A 14,498-nucleotide genomic window follows, 5' to 3' on the forward strand; every position below is an offset into this window, starting at 1 on the left:
GCGGAGACACAGAAGCAGCCCGGTGGAACAGACACCCTGGAAAGGAGCCAGATGAAATCAGGGCAAAGACAGCTGTGTAACCTGCAGGGAGAAACTGTGCGGAATGAAAAGCAGTGATTCACGGAGCACCGCAACTCAGACATTCCTTGGGTTTCACTCTGAGAGCGACTGCAGGATTGGGGTCAGTGAGGGCTGACGTCGAGATGAAGGGCAGCCAGGCTCCTCCTCCTTTAATCCTTTTCTACGCACCCCTCCCCCAGTACTCCCTCACATTGATCAGTGTCCTGGGCCTTTAAGAGTTGGAAGGGCTGGACTGAGGAGAGAGCTCACACCTCTCCCCTCCCTACTCCTTCCCTTTGACTGCAAGTCTGCCAGTCACAGCAGCAAACTGCAGTAGAAAAGGGGAGGAAGACAGCGAAAGGAGCAAGAGAGGAGAGAAAGAGCCCAGCTGGGCTTCCTGGTCCCACAGGAGAGAGCATCGCACAGCTCACAGACACAGGACTGCTATCCTGCCCACGGTAAGGGCCCGGAGGCTCTGACCAGCCTCTGCTCCCAGCTCTGCCCTGCCTGAGTCCCTAACTCTGTCCCTCCACATGCTTATCCACCCTGATTAAATTGTACCCCGGACTCCTTAGCCCTAACACGTCTGCAAGGCTCCCACCTCCTGGTTCTCTCTAGCCCTTTGATTTATAGTTGTCCTCCTGGCTGCGGCAGTCACCCCTTTACATGGGGACCTCTTAGCTACCACTCAAGAAGTGAGCCCCCTAGTAAGGGAAGAGAGAGAATTGGAGTAGGATAGATTCATTAACAGAATGTCAAGGATTACCGAAGACCCAGGGAAAATGATAGAAACAATAGAGTTAACGAGATTTCCTTAGAAAGAGCCGGGCTTTGAGCTCTTCACTTGTTCTTAGCCTGCTCCATGGGCTAGGGCAATTTGTTGGCATGCCCAAGTGCTGTGCTGGGAAGAGCACCTGCTTCTAGCCCTGATTTTGCCACTAACAGGCTATGTGACTTTGGACAGCAGCTTCCTGATCTGGGATAGGAATTTAGGGTTTCCCAGACTTGCTTGTGTAGTAGGGGTTCTTCTTAAAAATAAATATTCCTGAATTCCATCCTTGCAAATTCTGATCTGGCAGATTTTGGGTGCGGCTAGGGAATCGCTATTTGACCTAGGGATATCAATATAGCTGGGAACCTCTGGATGAGATGAGTTAGGAAAGAGTCTTCAAGCTCTAACATTCTGAAGGCTACCTATGACCAGAGCTATTCTGTCCTCTTTATATGAATGAGGTCACCTAATAATCCTGCTCAGAAGCAAGAGAGTAGACATAATGATTCTCTTCCTTCCTGCCCCTCAGGGAGCCCTGAGACACCCCCCAAATATCACTCTAATGCCATTGCCATCATTGGCAACTCTACCAAAGTCCATCTCTTACCTGTAAGTTGAGGACCAAGTCTTACTGGGCAGCCCTGGCCACTTCCCACCTTATTTTGTGTCTTTGTTCTCTCATCTGTGTTATAGAGGTAATTATCTGTGTCCCCGAGGATCTCCCCATTCGCGTCCAGGAGTGAACAGTTAAGATCCAATCTCTTACTCTCAGTCTTCAACCTCTGCTTCTCACCTCTTGCTCTTACTCCCACTCCCAATCCTTTGTTCCTTCTCTCCTCACTGCACCTGCATCAGCTGTGACCATCCTTCCCATCCTACCTTCAGACACCAGAGGCAACACCAAGACCTGGAACACCTGGGTTCTAAGTCGCATTCTCTGGGCAGTGCGTTTAGTCAGTCTCCTAGGATACGGGGGAAGTGAGGCTGAGTGAAGGGGTGTGCTCCCGAGTGTCCTCCTCCCTCCTGGACCCCAGGCTCAGGGGACCAGAACCTGACCTTTTGGGAATTAGAGGAGAAAGAAAAAGCGGAAGAGGTGAGAGGGAGAAAGGGTGGGGAGAAGAATAAAGAGAGGAGAGCACAGAGAGGCTGACAAGTGAGCAAGTAGGGAGGCAGACGGGATCAGGAGAGAAGAGTGAGCTGGGAGAAAGGAAAAGGAAGGCACCAGGATGGGGAGAGGAGAGAAATGGGAAGAAAGGAAAGGCTATTAAGTGGGACATGGTGGGGGCAGAGAATGACAAAGGCAGGGAAACAAAGCATCCATGTCCCCTGTTGGTTCTTAGCCCTGCTCTAACCCGCTTCCAAAAGTTTTCTTTTGGAAAGAAAGGGTTTTTCCTTCCTTCCTTCTTTCCTTCCTTCCTTCTTTTCTTTCTTTCTTTCTTTCTTTCTTTCTTTCTTTCTTTCTTTCTTTCTTTCTTTTTAGATTTATTTATTATTTATTTTAGAGAGAGAGAGAGCAGGGGGAGGGGCAGAGGGAGAGGGAGAGAGAGGATCTCAAGGCGACTCTGGGCTGAGCACGGAGCCTGATGCGGGGCTGGATCCCACAACCCTGAGATCATGACCTGAGCTGAAACCAAGAGTTGGGCAGAGCCTCCCAGGTGCCCCTAGAGAAAACCCTTTCTATGGGCAGAGCTTTGGTGAGATCTCTGAGCTGGTCACAAGGAACCATGGTTCTGGTCCCACTTCTGCCACGTAATTCATTCAATGACTCTGGCAGTTCAGCTAATCTTTCTAGCCCTTCTCTATACAATGAAGTCCAGCTCTGACATTCTGTGGCTCCCTGAGTTGAAATCGGCCCTCATACAGCCACATGTCGCCTGGATCTCGGTTTAAAGTAGTGAGTCAGGAATGGGAGCAGGACTGGTAGAGCACGCCAAGCCCTGGGGTTGGGAGAGTTTGACAAAAAGCATAAAATAATGTTCTAAGGCTTGCTTGAGAGGAGATAGGCTCCAAAATAGGGGTGTCCCAGCACTTGAGCTGAGGCTTCCCACGTTTCAGGAAATGATTGTGAGGCTCCTGGACACAGGTGTAAGGGAAGGGAATTCTGTCTTCTCCCAGGGCCAAGATTCCCCCCACCCCACAGTCCCCATGCCCCAGACATGGGAACTGAAGTTCAAAGAGGAGATGAGGCAGGATGTGGGCGAGGGGGATCAGAACCACAGGCTTCCCCCTTCTGCTGGAGTCTGGGGACCTGAGACATTTAGGAGGGACCTGTTACTTCAGTCTTCATTCAGTTTTTGTGAGCCTTAGATTCCAAACTCTAGCCAGAAAGTGGAGCTACTTTTCTGCCTCTCATGAAGCCCTCTGGATCCCTCCAGAGGCTTCTTCTGGTCTCACCCAGGCTCACTATATTCAGCCTCAGCAGGCAAAACCCTTGCTTTCTGGAACTATCGCAGGGTTCTGTCTCTCCTGAGGGGCTGCCTCATCTTTCCCACCTAGGGACAGACTGGCTCGCAACCTTCCCCTCTCCCCCGGGCACCTGCATGTTGTTACTCCTTTAGAAAGCCTTCCCTAGGTCCTCTAGTCAGGGGAGCTATATTTTTAGTGACCTCTGCATTTTTCCTAAAGATTTGGTCACCCCTGGGTGACTTGACAGGCTCTTCCAGCTAAAGAGAGAGAGGGCGCTGAGATGCTGCGGGATCTCAGACAAACCGCCTCACGTTTCTGGACTTCTGCTGTTCATTTATGGGACTAGTGAGTTGAGCCACGCTACGCGCTAACAGAGCATGAACTGAATATTTGCTTTAGAGTCTTTTCAGTGCTCACTATGGTCGAAAATGTGAACTTATCAATTAAAAAACATAGCATTTCTATTCGAGGGCAGTTCCTTTGCTTACACAAAGCATAGAGCTTTATGTTTCTCGTGCGCTTTGCCTGTTACAGAATGATTTGGTCAAGAGTTGAGAATTTCTTAGAGGGGCAGAGCTAGAATCAATATGCCTGCATATCAAGTTTTCTGGCTCCTTTTTTTTTTTTTAAGATATTTGTTTATTTATGAGAGAGAGGGAGCGCAAGCAGGGGGAGGGGCAGAGGCAGAGGGAGAAGCATGCCCCCCACTGAGCAGGGAGCCCGATGCAGAGCTCAGTCCCAGGACCCTGGGATCATGACCTGAGCCGAAGACAGACGCTTCACAGACTGAGCCACCCAGGCGCCCCTTTTCTGGTTCTCTTCAAGGGAAGTATGTTGTCACCTACTAGGACAACTTAACCAGGACCCAAATTAGCGTATATCTTAAAGAGGGTTCCCTTTATCGGGAGGCAAAGAAGACTTGAAAATGCATTTCTAAGACCACGTAACTTGGTCCATTAAGCTGTTGACGATAAGTGTTATGACAAGGCGTATAAAATGTGCTTTCCCATGGGAAGGCAGAAGAAGGTGGCTTATGTAGCAAGGATGGCACTAAGTGTCACCGGAGAGGCAAAAGCAGCACTCTGCCTGGGCCCCTCGGGAGCTGGGGGGTCTGCATGGGAGCATGGAGAGGGTCCCCAAGATATAGTGGCTGGGGTGATTCTGCCTGGAGAAGAGAAGCTTAGGCTATAGAGAGATTCCAGGTCCGGAAAGGGGGCAGCCAGCAAGATGGTGGTCCCTAATAAAGAGGAGCTGAGGGTGTGACCCCGGCTACCCAGCGGACTGTGGGGTGTTGGGCAGAAGGCCTCGGTGTCATCCTCTCTGGCAGGGGCTGTGGGAAACGGCAGACACTTTGGAATCAGACATATTGGGCTTTAAATTCTGAATCCCTATGTGATTTGATGCAAGTTTCTTACCCTCTCTAAGCTTCAAAGTCATCAGACTTACACTAGAAGTAAAAAAAAGGGCTAAAGATTATGTAGATGAAGCCCCTGGCACATCGTGGGCCGTCAGGAAGCACGGGTTTCCTTCTCTTCCTCCTTTGGTCTGTTATTCTAAGATCACCAGCATTAACCCAGAGCCTCTTGCTCCTTCTTGCTCCTCCAGGTGACTCTGGCACCAGCTGGTGGAGCGGCGGGTGATGGCGTCTCTGATGCAAGGCCGTGAGTACCCCAGCAGGAGAGGAGGGCTTGGGGAGACAGCCCAGGGATGGGGAGGAGGGGAGGAGTCTGGACCTCTGTTCAAGAGCTCCTCCTGGGCCCTCCTCCCTTCCCGCCGGCTACCCAGCCAGCCCCTTCTTCTTCCGGCCCAGGGCTGCCCATCAATCAGGACTTGCTGATGATGCAGAAGGGCATGCTGTTGCGCAAGGTGAGGTCCAGAAGCTGGAAGAAGCAAAGATACTTCAGACTTCAGGATGACGGCATGACAGTCTGGCACGCCCGGCAGGCAGGCGGCACTGCCAAGCCCACCTGTGAGTCACGTGGATAGCTAGGCGTGGGCGCGGTGGGGGGATCGGACTCTGAAAAGCCCAGCAGCTTGAAAGCGGGGCCTTGCCCTGTCCCTCTTGCATCTACCTCCGAGCCTGTAAAGTGGAAATTTTTTTTTAAAGATTTTATTTATTTATTTGACAGAGGGAGAGACAGCCAGCGAGAGAGGGAACACAAGCAGGGGCAGCGGGAGAAGAAAAGCAGGCTCATAGCGGAGGAGCCTGATGTGGGGGCTCGATCCCATAATGCCGGGATCACGCCCTGAGCCGAAGGCAGACGCTTAACCGCTGGGCCACCCAGGCGCCCCTGTAAAGTGGAAATTTTAACAGCACTCGCCTCTTACGGCTATTTTTGAGGATTCCATCAGTTACTGCCCGTAAAAGGCTTAGGAGGGCCCTGGCGCATAATAAGGCTCAATAAATCCTAGGTTATATTTTATTATTATTATGGTGAGAGCATGATCTCAGGCATCAGACTGCTTGGATCAAAGCCCTGGCTCCGCCACTTTCAAGCTGAGTGGCTTTGGACAACTTAGTTACATTAAGCTTCAGTTTCCTCATCTGCAAAATGGGGATTGCACAGCACCTGCCTAGAAGGTGACAGGGACTCAGGAAGTGAACGTACAAGGCAGCTACCGTGGCACCTGACACCAGGATGCGTTTCCTAGACTAGCCGTTATGATGAATATTTTTAAATATCCTAAATGCAGCACAACAATACGTCCTGTTGGCCAGACGCTTTATGACCCTCTAAAAATCCGATCACAGGACACGTCTGAGAGAGCCTGCTTTAGAGACATAATCAGAGCTCACGATCCACAGCACCCCCAGCTGAGGAAAGGGAGTAGACGAATTTCTCTGGCTCTTTCCTGGCCCTCAAACCTGGAATGGGGGAATTGGACTTGGACATATCATGCTTGGGTGTAACTGCTTCTATCTTTTTAAGTGTGTTTCCATCTGTCAGCCCCACCAGTGGTCACATGTGGACTGGCCATAGAAGGGACCGTCCCTTATTTCAGATGAGAGTACCGAGGGATTAAGTCAGTTTGGTCTGTGTCACAGTGCCAGCCGGTGGCCTGAAGCCAGGTCTTGCCACCCCCAGCACAGGCCCCTTGCCAAACTGCCTCTGAACATGGCAGTGACTCATGGGGAATCCTGAATCCCAGGGGTCTGCGTCTCCCTGTACCAAGACTTCAGGGGTCTCATCCTGTGGAGGTTGGGGTTCCTCCACCCTATGGCTTCACAAAGGGGCCCCGACCCTCTGCCCCTGCAATTCGGCCGACTCTCTTCCTCCGGCCCCACCTGTTTCCTCTCTGGCAGTCTCGATCTCAGATGTGGAGAGAGTGCGTGAGGGCCACGAGTCTGAGCTGCTGCGCAGCCTGGCAGAGGAGTTCCCCCTGGAGCAGGGCTTCACCATCGTCTTCCACGGCCGCCGCTCCAACCTGGACCTGGTGGCCAACAGTGTCGAGGAGGCCAAGATATGGATGCAGGGGCTCCAGCATTTGGTGGACTTTGTCACCGGCATGGACCAACAGGAACGGCTGGACCAGTATCAGCGGGATGGAGTCACAGTGGGGGCCAGGGGTCACTGAAGGAGCCAGATGTTGCAGGGCTAGAGACAGGTGGGGGCGTGCAGCTTGAAGGAGGACTAAGAGTCCAGGTGGGGTGGGCAAGGGCAGCTCGGGCCACTGTGAGGCCAAGGATATTGAAGGGGTAATGGAGGCTTGGGATGGCTAAGACATAACCGGACAGAGGGTGGGCAGAAATCAGGCCCTTCAGGATGGTGGGAGGGATGGTGAGAGGCAAAGGACCAAACAAGGTGCTGATCTTGAGAGCTGAACAGAAGATCCCGGTGGCATTAACTACCGCGGGACTGGGAAGCAGCCTGCATGGTGTTGACTCATTCAGGTTTCCTAGATTGTATTCACCTTCCATGCCAGGTCATTCGTTCATTCGTTCGTTTGTTCATTCATTCATTCACCATCTATTAAGCTAAGGAGTAGAACTTGAACATAAAGAAAGGAGCGGGGAAGGCTCTCTTGCCTGAGGGGGAACAGCATGAGAAAAGGCTCAGAGACAGGATGTGGAAGAGCAGGAGGGAGAGTCTGGCTAAAGTACGGGGAGGACAGAGGTGTGTTGAGAAGGCTGCGTGGGGGCCCAGTCACGGGGGTCAAGACCTTCAATCTACGTTAAAAAATTTAGGCTCCTTTCTGCAGGCAACAGGGAGGACCCTGCAGGCACCTGAGCTATGCAGGGACAAGACAGATTGGTGCTCAGGGGAGATTATTCTGGAAGCTAATATGGAAAATGCATTGGCATGGAGGAGAGCCTGGTAGCAAAGCTAGGGGAGACGATGTCAGTGGATGAGCATGCACACATCTGCACACACAAACACACACGGTGCTTTTGCCTTGACTCACACCTGGGTGGCTGAGTGACTGGTTCCAGCGTGGAGACAGGAACCAGGATGGTCGGATGAGTTTCCACGAAGTCCAGCGGTTACTGCACCTGATGAATGTGGAAATGGACCAAGAATATGCCTTCCAGCTTTTCCAAGTGAGTGTTTTGGGGAAGAATTTTCAGAAGCCAGCCAAGGCCATGTTCTTACGTGGCCAGTGTACTTGACCCTATCCAGCATCACTTTCTGCTGAATCTCTCCTATATCCCCTATCACGAGGCCAGGCTCAATGGAAAGTGTAGCGCATGGTTCTTACCCTTCAGTCTTCAAAAGACGATTCATAGTCTTATGAAAGGTAAATAGCCATACATGACTGTGTCAGATCTCAGGGACCTCTCTGTCCAGGGCCAGAACTTCCCAGGTGCCCCATAACAATGGAAAAGTCCAACTGGAATGTGAATACAATAGAGGAGGGATCTTTTGACCTTTTAAGCGCTTGCTGGGGGCATTTAACCCTTTCTAATTGAAATGTTTCTCTAGTAGCAAATGGTATGGCTGCCATTTTGCTTTTTACTTACCGAAGCAGCTTCTATAAACACTACGTGTCAGGAGTTCTGGGAGAATTTTGTGGAAGCATGTTTGTATCCACCTGTCAGCAAGATTGCCCTTACAGGACAGGTCAAAGCCATACAATGTGCTCTTAAAAGGATTTTTCCACCATCCTCTCAACCCTCACGTGCAGACAGCAGACACGTCCGAGTCTGGGACTCTGGAGGGAGAAGAGTTTGTACAATTCTATAAGGCGCTGACTAAGCGTACTGAGGTGCACGAGGTGTTCGAAAACTTTTCAGCGGATGGGCAGAAGCTGACCCTGCTGGAATTCGTGGATTTCCTCCGAGAGGAGCAGAAAGAAGGAGAGCGAGCTTCTGACCTCGCTCTGGAACTCATCGACCGCTATGAGCCCTCAGATAGCGGTAAGGGGGCTAGGGTGGAGAGGCACTGGACATGGGCGAGGAGGGGAATCGTAGAAAGGTCCAGAGACAAGCCATCTTCTGCCTAAGTCAGGGAAGGCTGAGCCCACCCCTACCCCAGCCCCTGTGCCATCATCGTCATTTCATTCAACCACTCCCTGGGAAGGAGAACAGCAGTTTCCTGCCCTGATGAGACAAGAGTCTCCTCCTTAATGCTGTATCTCTCAGGAGGAAGAACATTCCATCAGTCCCCTTTCATCCACTATGCTCGTGCTTCTCTTTCGGAATAAGTTCGTCCTGATATCAACATTTGTCCCCAGTGGAAAAGGAAGATCCTTGGTCCTCTCCCTTTGGCTTCTTCTCCTTGAGTGCCTCATTCCTTTTCTTCCAGCTCCCTTCATGGTTCCTGTTTGCTGTCTCTTTAAATGCTGGCTCTCTGCCCTTTCCTGGGCTTTCTCCAAATTCTCCAAGTGGTTCTTGAGTGGCTAAGCCCCTGGGCCAGGAAGCTAGTCAGTCCCTGCCTGAGTGGAATGAGGAGGAGGCCAGTCACCTGGCTTTCAGTAAGCACAGCTCAAATATGCCCTCTCTGTCTTCAGCCCTTTCTCCTTGCCCCTTCAGTAGACATCGCCCTGCCCTCCATTCCCCCTTCAGAACACGAGGAATTTACATTAATAATAAATGATTTACAAGATACTTTCACATCACTTACTTCCTCTAGCCCTCACTACAATCTTGTAAATCAAAAGCATAATCCTTATTCAGCCTCTGCTAAGTATCGCATTAATGTGCTAACATCTCTACATGCCTTTTCTCTTCTCATCCTTCCAACCACCCAACCCGATGAAGTGGCTTCTATTATTAAGTCAGCTGTGCCAAAGAGGAAAATTCGGATTTAGAAAGATCAAATGACTTGCTCAAAGCCAACAGCTGTTGAGAGGAGGAATTGGAATTCAAACTCAGGTCTCCTGACCCTTACCTAATACCTTGGTTGAGCATGAGGAATAGAGATGTGATGGATGAGGGGCGCCTGGGGGGCTCAGTCGGTTAAGTGTCCGCCTTCAGCTCAGGTCATGATCTCAGGGTCCTGGATGGAGCCCCACATCAGGCTCCCTAATCAGCAGGGAGCCTGCTTCTCCCTCTCCCTCCGCTCCTATCCCTCTGTTCCTCCCCCTGCTCTTGCACTTGTGCACTTGGTTGCACACTCTCTCTCAAATTAATAAATAAAATCTTTAAAAAAGAGAGCGAGATGAGATGAATGAGAGCTGGACAAGTGACCCTTGTTTCCTAGGTCTCAGCTCCCACTCCTTTCATTCATTCGCTCACTACTTCAGCTCAGGCTTATTGAGCCCCTGTAATGGGCCAGGACCTATTCTCAGCCCCAGAGATAGAGCAGAAGGTCCGACAAGAATGCTGCCCTCATGGAGCTTAGACTCAAACAGAAACGCTTGGAATCCCTGATTCCAGATTCTTGTCCATGCTCAGAGAAGAAAGGGGGCTGTAAAGCAAATCATTTCAGAAAAATAAATAGAAGAAGAATGCACGAGCGTTAAGAAATAGGATGTCGACATCGGTTACATTTATTCTACCCCCTGCCCCTTTGGGTGGCATTCCCTCCCCTGCACTCAACTGTCCAATACTAGACTCTGGCTGCAGAGGGCAGTCTCCCCAGGAGACCTGAGCTCAAGGCCCCACTCTGCTTCTTACTAACTCAGTTACCCTGGGCAAGCTGCTTGATCTAGCGGAGCCTCGATTTTCTCATTTGTAAAATAATGCGTGATCAAATGAAATGACACACATGAAAATTATCTGGCAACTGTGGATTTACTCTCGCAATTTAAGTCCTTGCTGTTAGGAATAAAACTTCCTGCCTGACTTCCTGCTACTCTCCACCATCTGGAGGCCTTGTCAAAGCTGGCGCAACGAAGCTAGGCATTGGAGTCAAGTTGTTCCACTCCCAAGGGAGCCCCCCTGCAGCATGTGCCCTTCAATGAGACTGCGAAGCCCAGGGCGATGGGCGTGGCTCAGACACCTGCCTGCTCGGGGTTCAAATCCCAGCTCCTTCCCTTACTAGTTATGTTACCTAAGCTCTCAGGGCAGATTATACCATATCTACCTCGCCACATTGGTGAGAGCAGTAAGAGAGATGCTGCATGGGATGTCCCGGGCACAGAGCAAGTGTTCAATATTAGTCGTTGTTGTTGGTATTGTATGAAGCCCGTGCGGACATGGGTGAGGCCTATGGAGGGAGTGACAGGGCTCTGCCCTAGAAGAGAGGGGATATTGTAATCCAGGGGTATATTGGACGAACAATCTTCAAAACACCGTATGGGAACTGATGAAAGGAAGAAACCCTCAGGTCATAGCTGGCAGCAGCTACACAGCCCAGGGAATAAAACACAGGTACCTTGGTTGTGTCGCTAAAAACTCTTTGACTTTGTTTTTCTCTGGGCCTCAGTTTCTCCATATTAAATTAACCCTTTACACTGAATACTGTGCTGTCCCTTATGGTAACCATGAGCTCTGTGTGACTCTTTTTTAAAGATTTTTATTTATTTATTTATTTATTTATTTATTTGAGAGAGAGAGAGAGAGAGAGATTGAGTGTGGGCGCTCACATGAGCAGAAGAAGAGCAGAGGGGGCGGGAGAGGGACAAGCAGACTCCACACTGAGTGCAGAGCACAGAGCCCGATATGGGGCTCGATCCCACAACCCCAAGATCATGACCCGAGCTGAAACCAAGAGTGGATGCTCAATTGACTGAGCCACCCAGGCGACCCTCTGTGTGACTATTTAAATTTAAATGAACAGGGTGCTTGGGTGACTGTCAGTGAAGCCTCTGACTCTTGATTTTGGCTCAGGTCATGATCTCAGGGTTGGGGGATCGAGCCGCTGTTGGGCTCTGTGCTCAGCAGAGTCTGCTTGGGATTCTCTCCCTCCCTCTCCCTCTGCTCCTCCCCCCCCCCCCCGCCCCGCTCTTCGGCACGAGCACACGTGTGCATGCTCTATCTAAAAAAAGAATATCTTAAAAATAACAAAATAAATGTAAATTAACTAAAATTGGGGTGCCTGGCTGGCTCAGTTTGGAAAAGATGTGACTCTTGATCTCGGGGTCATGAGTCTGAGCCCCACTTTGGGTGTAGAGATTACTTAAATGAATAAATAAATTAAGACTTAAAATTAATTAATTAATTAAAATCAAAATTTTAAATTCAGTTCTTCAGGCACACAGCCTTATCTCAAGGGCTTGGTAGCTGTAGGTGTCTAGAGGCTGCCACATTGGACTGCACAGAGCAGAACATTTCCATCATTGCAGAAAGTTCTATTGGATACCACTGAGCTAGAATGATCTTAATGGTTCTCCTCATAGCTTTAACTCTCTCTGAGGGTGGGGATGACTGCAGTGACGGACAGTGGGTGGGGCATGTTCAGCATCTGGAGGCTGAGAATGGGCACCATCTGAAAGGCAGGACCCTGGAGAGCGGCGAGGTGAAGGATGGGCTAGAGGTGCGCTGGGATGCCCTCGCTCAGAGCTTCTCACTCTAGCCTTCCCCTACTCCACACCAGGCAAACTGCGACACGTGCTGAGCATGGACGGCTTCCTCAGCTACCTCTGCTCAAAGGACGGAGATATCTTCAACCCAACCTGCCTCCCCATCTACCAGGATATGACTCAACCCCTGAACCACTACTACATCAACTCCTCTCACAACACCTACCTCGTGGGGGACCAGCTTTGTGGCCAGAGCAGCGTCGAGGGATATATACGGTGCCGTGGGAAGGAAGGGGGAAGTGCTCCAGCTCATGAGAAGGGGCCATCTGGGCTATCAGTGGATAACAGGGATTGAAAAGATGTTGTGGGGGGCCGTGGGGCTGAGGATCCCTGCATACCTGAGAGACTTGGAGGAGATGTTGAAGACTGACAGGAGAGTAGTATTGAAACTCTATGGGTAAATGGAGCTTCTCTCTCTTTCATAGGCTATGAAACTCTCTTGGAACTCAGAGGTCCTGACAGATTTATTTTGAACAAATAAATAAACTAAATGTTACATGGAAGGCAGCAGAGCATAGAAGTTAGAAACATAGGTTCTGGAGTCAGACCATGTGAGGTCAGATCCTACTTCTGTCACTTGGTACTCTGGTTCTAAGTATTTAACCTCTCTGTGCCTCAGTATCCCCATCTATGAAATAGGGATGATAAAAATACCTATTCTGTCTGAGTTGTTGTGAGGATTAAATGAGATAATCCATGTGTTAATAGCTAATAAGTGATACCTGCTATTGTGATTAATTATGGATTGGATCGAAGACTCTAGATATCTTTGTAGTGGCAGCAACTGAACTAGGAGCTTCAGGGCATAAAAGATGAGTGGAACATATTGTTTCTGCCCTAGAAAGTCTAGTAGGGAAAATAATGTATAAATTTCCTGAGAGTTTGAGAGGCACTTGGCTGGCTCGGTTGGTAGAGCACGCAACTCTTGATCTCAGGGTCACGAGTTCAAGCCCCACATTGACCATAGAGCTTACTTTAAAAACAAACAAAATTACTGAGAGTTTGACTATTCAGCTGTTGCAGAATGCTATACAACCAGAAGACCAGAAGCGTCACGAGGCAGTATGTGATGACTTGCTGAGGGAAGATTGTGAGTTGGGGAGGTGGTGTGAGCCGTAGCAATGTCCCTGTGGACAGAGAAGGGTCCACAGAGATGTAGCTTGAAGGGGTCTTGACAACTAAGTGCCAGTGAGCACTGTTCTCTCCGGAGTGGGGAGAGAGTTCCTAGATGGAAGGTAAGACCTTAACCTCTCTGTCCCTGGGGGTTTGGGATTCTTGCAGGGCCCTGAAGAGGGGGTGCCGCTGCGTGGAGGTGGATATATGGGATGGACCTAGCGGGGAACCTATCGTTTACCATGGACACACCCTGACCTCCCGCATCCCATTCAAAGATGTCGTGGCCACTGTAGCCCAGTACGCCTTCCAGGTAGGATTCCCGGGATGGGTGTACTGGTGAGGGAAGGTGATCTGAGGGAAGATGGGCTGGCTCTGCATCTGGGGAAGGGAGGTGGATTATATCAAATGGCAGAGATGTACAAGAGATTTTAACCGTGAAGCATCAGGCAAATATTAAGGGATTATGAATAAGGGTTTGGATGTGTCCCTCGTAATTAGTAGTCCTAGAGGTAATTGCTAGAGATCAGTGACTGTTACTTCTAACAACTGTCACCCATCTTGGAGAGGGTGGATAAGGAAACAGAGAAAGTGGTGGGTGGGCCTGGGGACAATAGGAGTCTGGAGATGAGAGTGCAACACGAACACATAATCAGGGGAATGGTTTAGCCTTCCCACTCTGAGCCTAAAAACTCAAAGGTCCCAGAGGGACCTGGGTCACACCTGGTATAGGTCTGAGATTTGGGATCCAACCATGACTTTTAGATGTGAGGTGGGCCCCGGACCCAGCGAGACCTCCTCGATGCCCAGAATAGGGTCAGAGGGGTTTAGCCATCAAGGTACTCAGCTGAGTGAGTCACCAGGGAAGGTCTGGAGAAGCAAGGAGGTCACGCGCTTTAGACCTCTGGCTCTGGTGTTCCCTCCCTTCCCCATCAGACATCAGACTACCCGGTCATCCTGTCCCTGGAGAACCACTGCAGCTGGGAGCAGCAGCAGGTTATCGCGAACCATCTGACCGAGATCTTGGGGGAGCAGCTGCTGAGCACTACCTTGGATGGGCTGCTGCCCACTCAGCTGCCCTCACCTGAGGTAGGCACCCTGTTCCCCAGCCCAGGCTCTGCTGTGGCTTCCAACCCCCCACTGGCTCCTTCTTTCATGCCCCACCTGGTCCCTTCTCCTCACCCTGAGATGCCCCATCTTGCTCTTTAATATCCTTGGAGACAACTTTAATTTTTAAAAAATC

The 14,498-nt window shown here is 50.4% G+C and overlaps 1 protein-coding gene across 3 annotated transcripts in view; it reads left to right on the plus strand.

Annotated features, from left to right (window-relative positions):
• Nucleotides 1-14,498, plus strand: part of PLCD4 (phospholipase C delta 4) — a 20,694-nt gene continuing 6,196 nt past the window's right edge. The window contains exons 1-9 of one of the 3 annotated variants that reach the window (XM_026491943.4): nucleotides 9-518; nucleotides 4,844-4,899; nucleotides 5,049-5,207; nucleotides 6,543-6,771; nucleotides 7,649-7,778; nucleotides 8,363-8,594; nucleotides 12,157-12,358; nucleotides 13,424-13,568; nucleotides 14,192-14,344. In XM_026491943.4, coding sequence (XP_026347728.1) covers nucleotides 4,878-4,899; nucleotides 5,049-5,207; nucleotides 6,543-6,771; nucleotides 7,649-7,778; nucleotides 8,363-8,594; nucleotides 12,157-12,358; nucleotides 13,424-13,568; nucleotides 14,192-14,344 — 1,272 coding nt within the window. In that variant the 5' untranslated portion in view covers nucleotides 9-518; nucleotides 4,844-4,877. Of the gene's footprint in view, nucleotides 519-4,843; nucleotides 4,900-5,048; nucleotides 5,208-6,542; nucleotides 7,779-8,362; nucleotides 8,595-12,156; nucleotides 12,359-13,423; nucleotides 13,569-14,191; nucleotides 14,345-14,498 lie in introns of all 3 variants that reach the window. The other 2 variants (XM_057304829.1, XM_057304836.1) reach the window with 2 other exon arrangements.

Source organism: Ursus arctos, unplaced genomic scaffold (assembly GCF_023065955.2).
Source record: "Ursus arctos isolate Adak ecotype North America unplaced genomic scaffold, UrsArc2.0 scaffold_1, whole genome shotgun sequence".
Lineage (NCBI taxonomy): Eukaryota > Metazoa > Chordata > Mammalia > Carnivora > Ursidae > Ursus > Ursus arctos.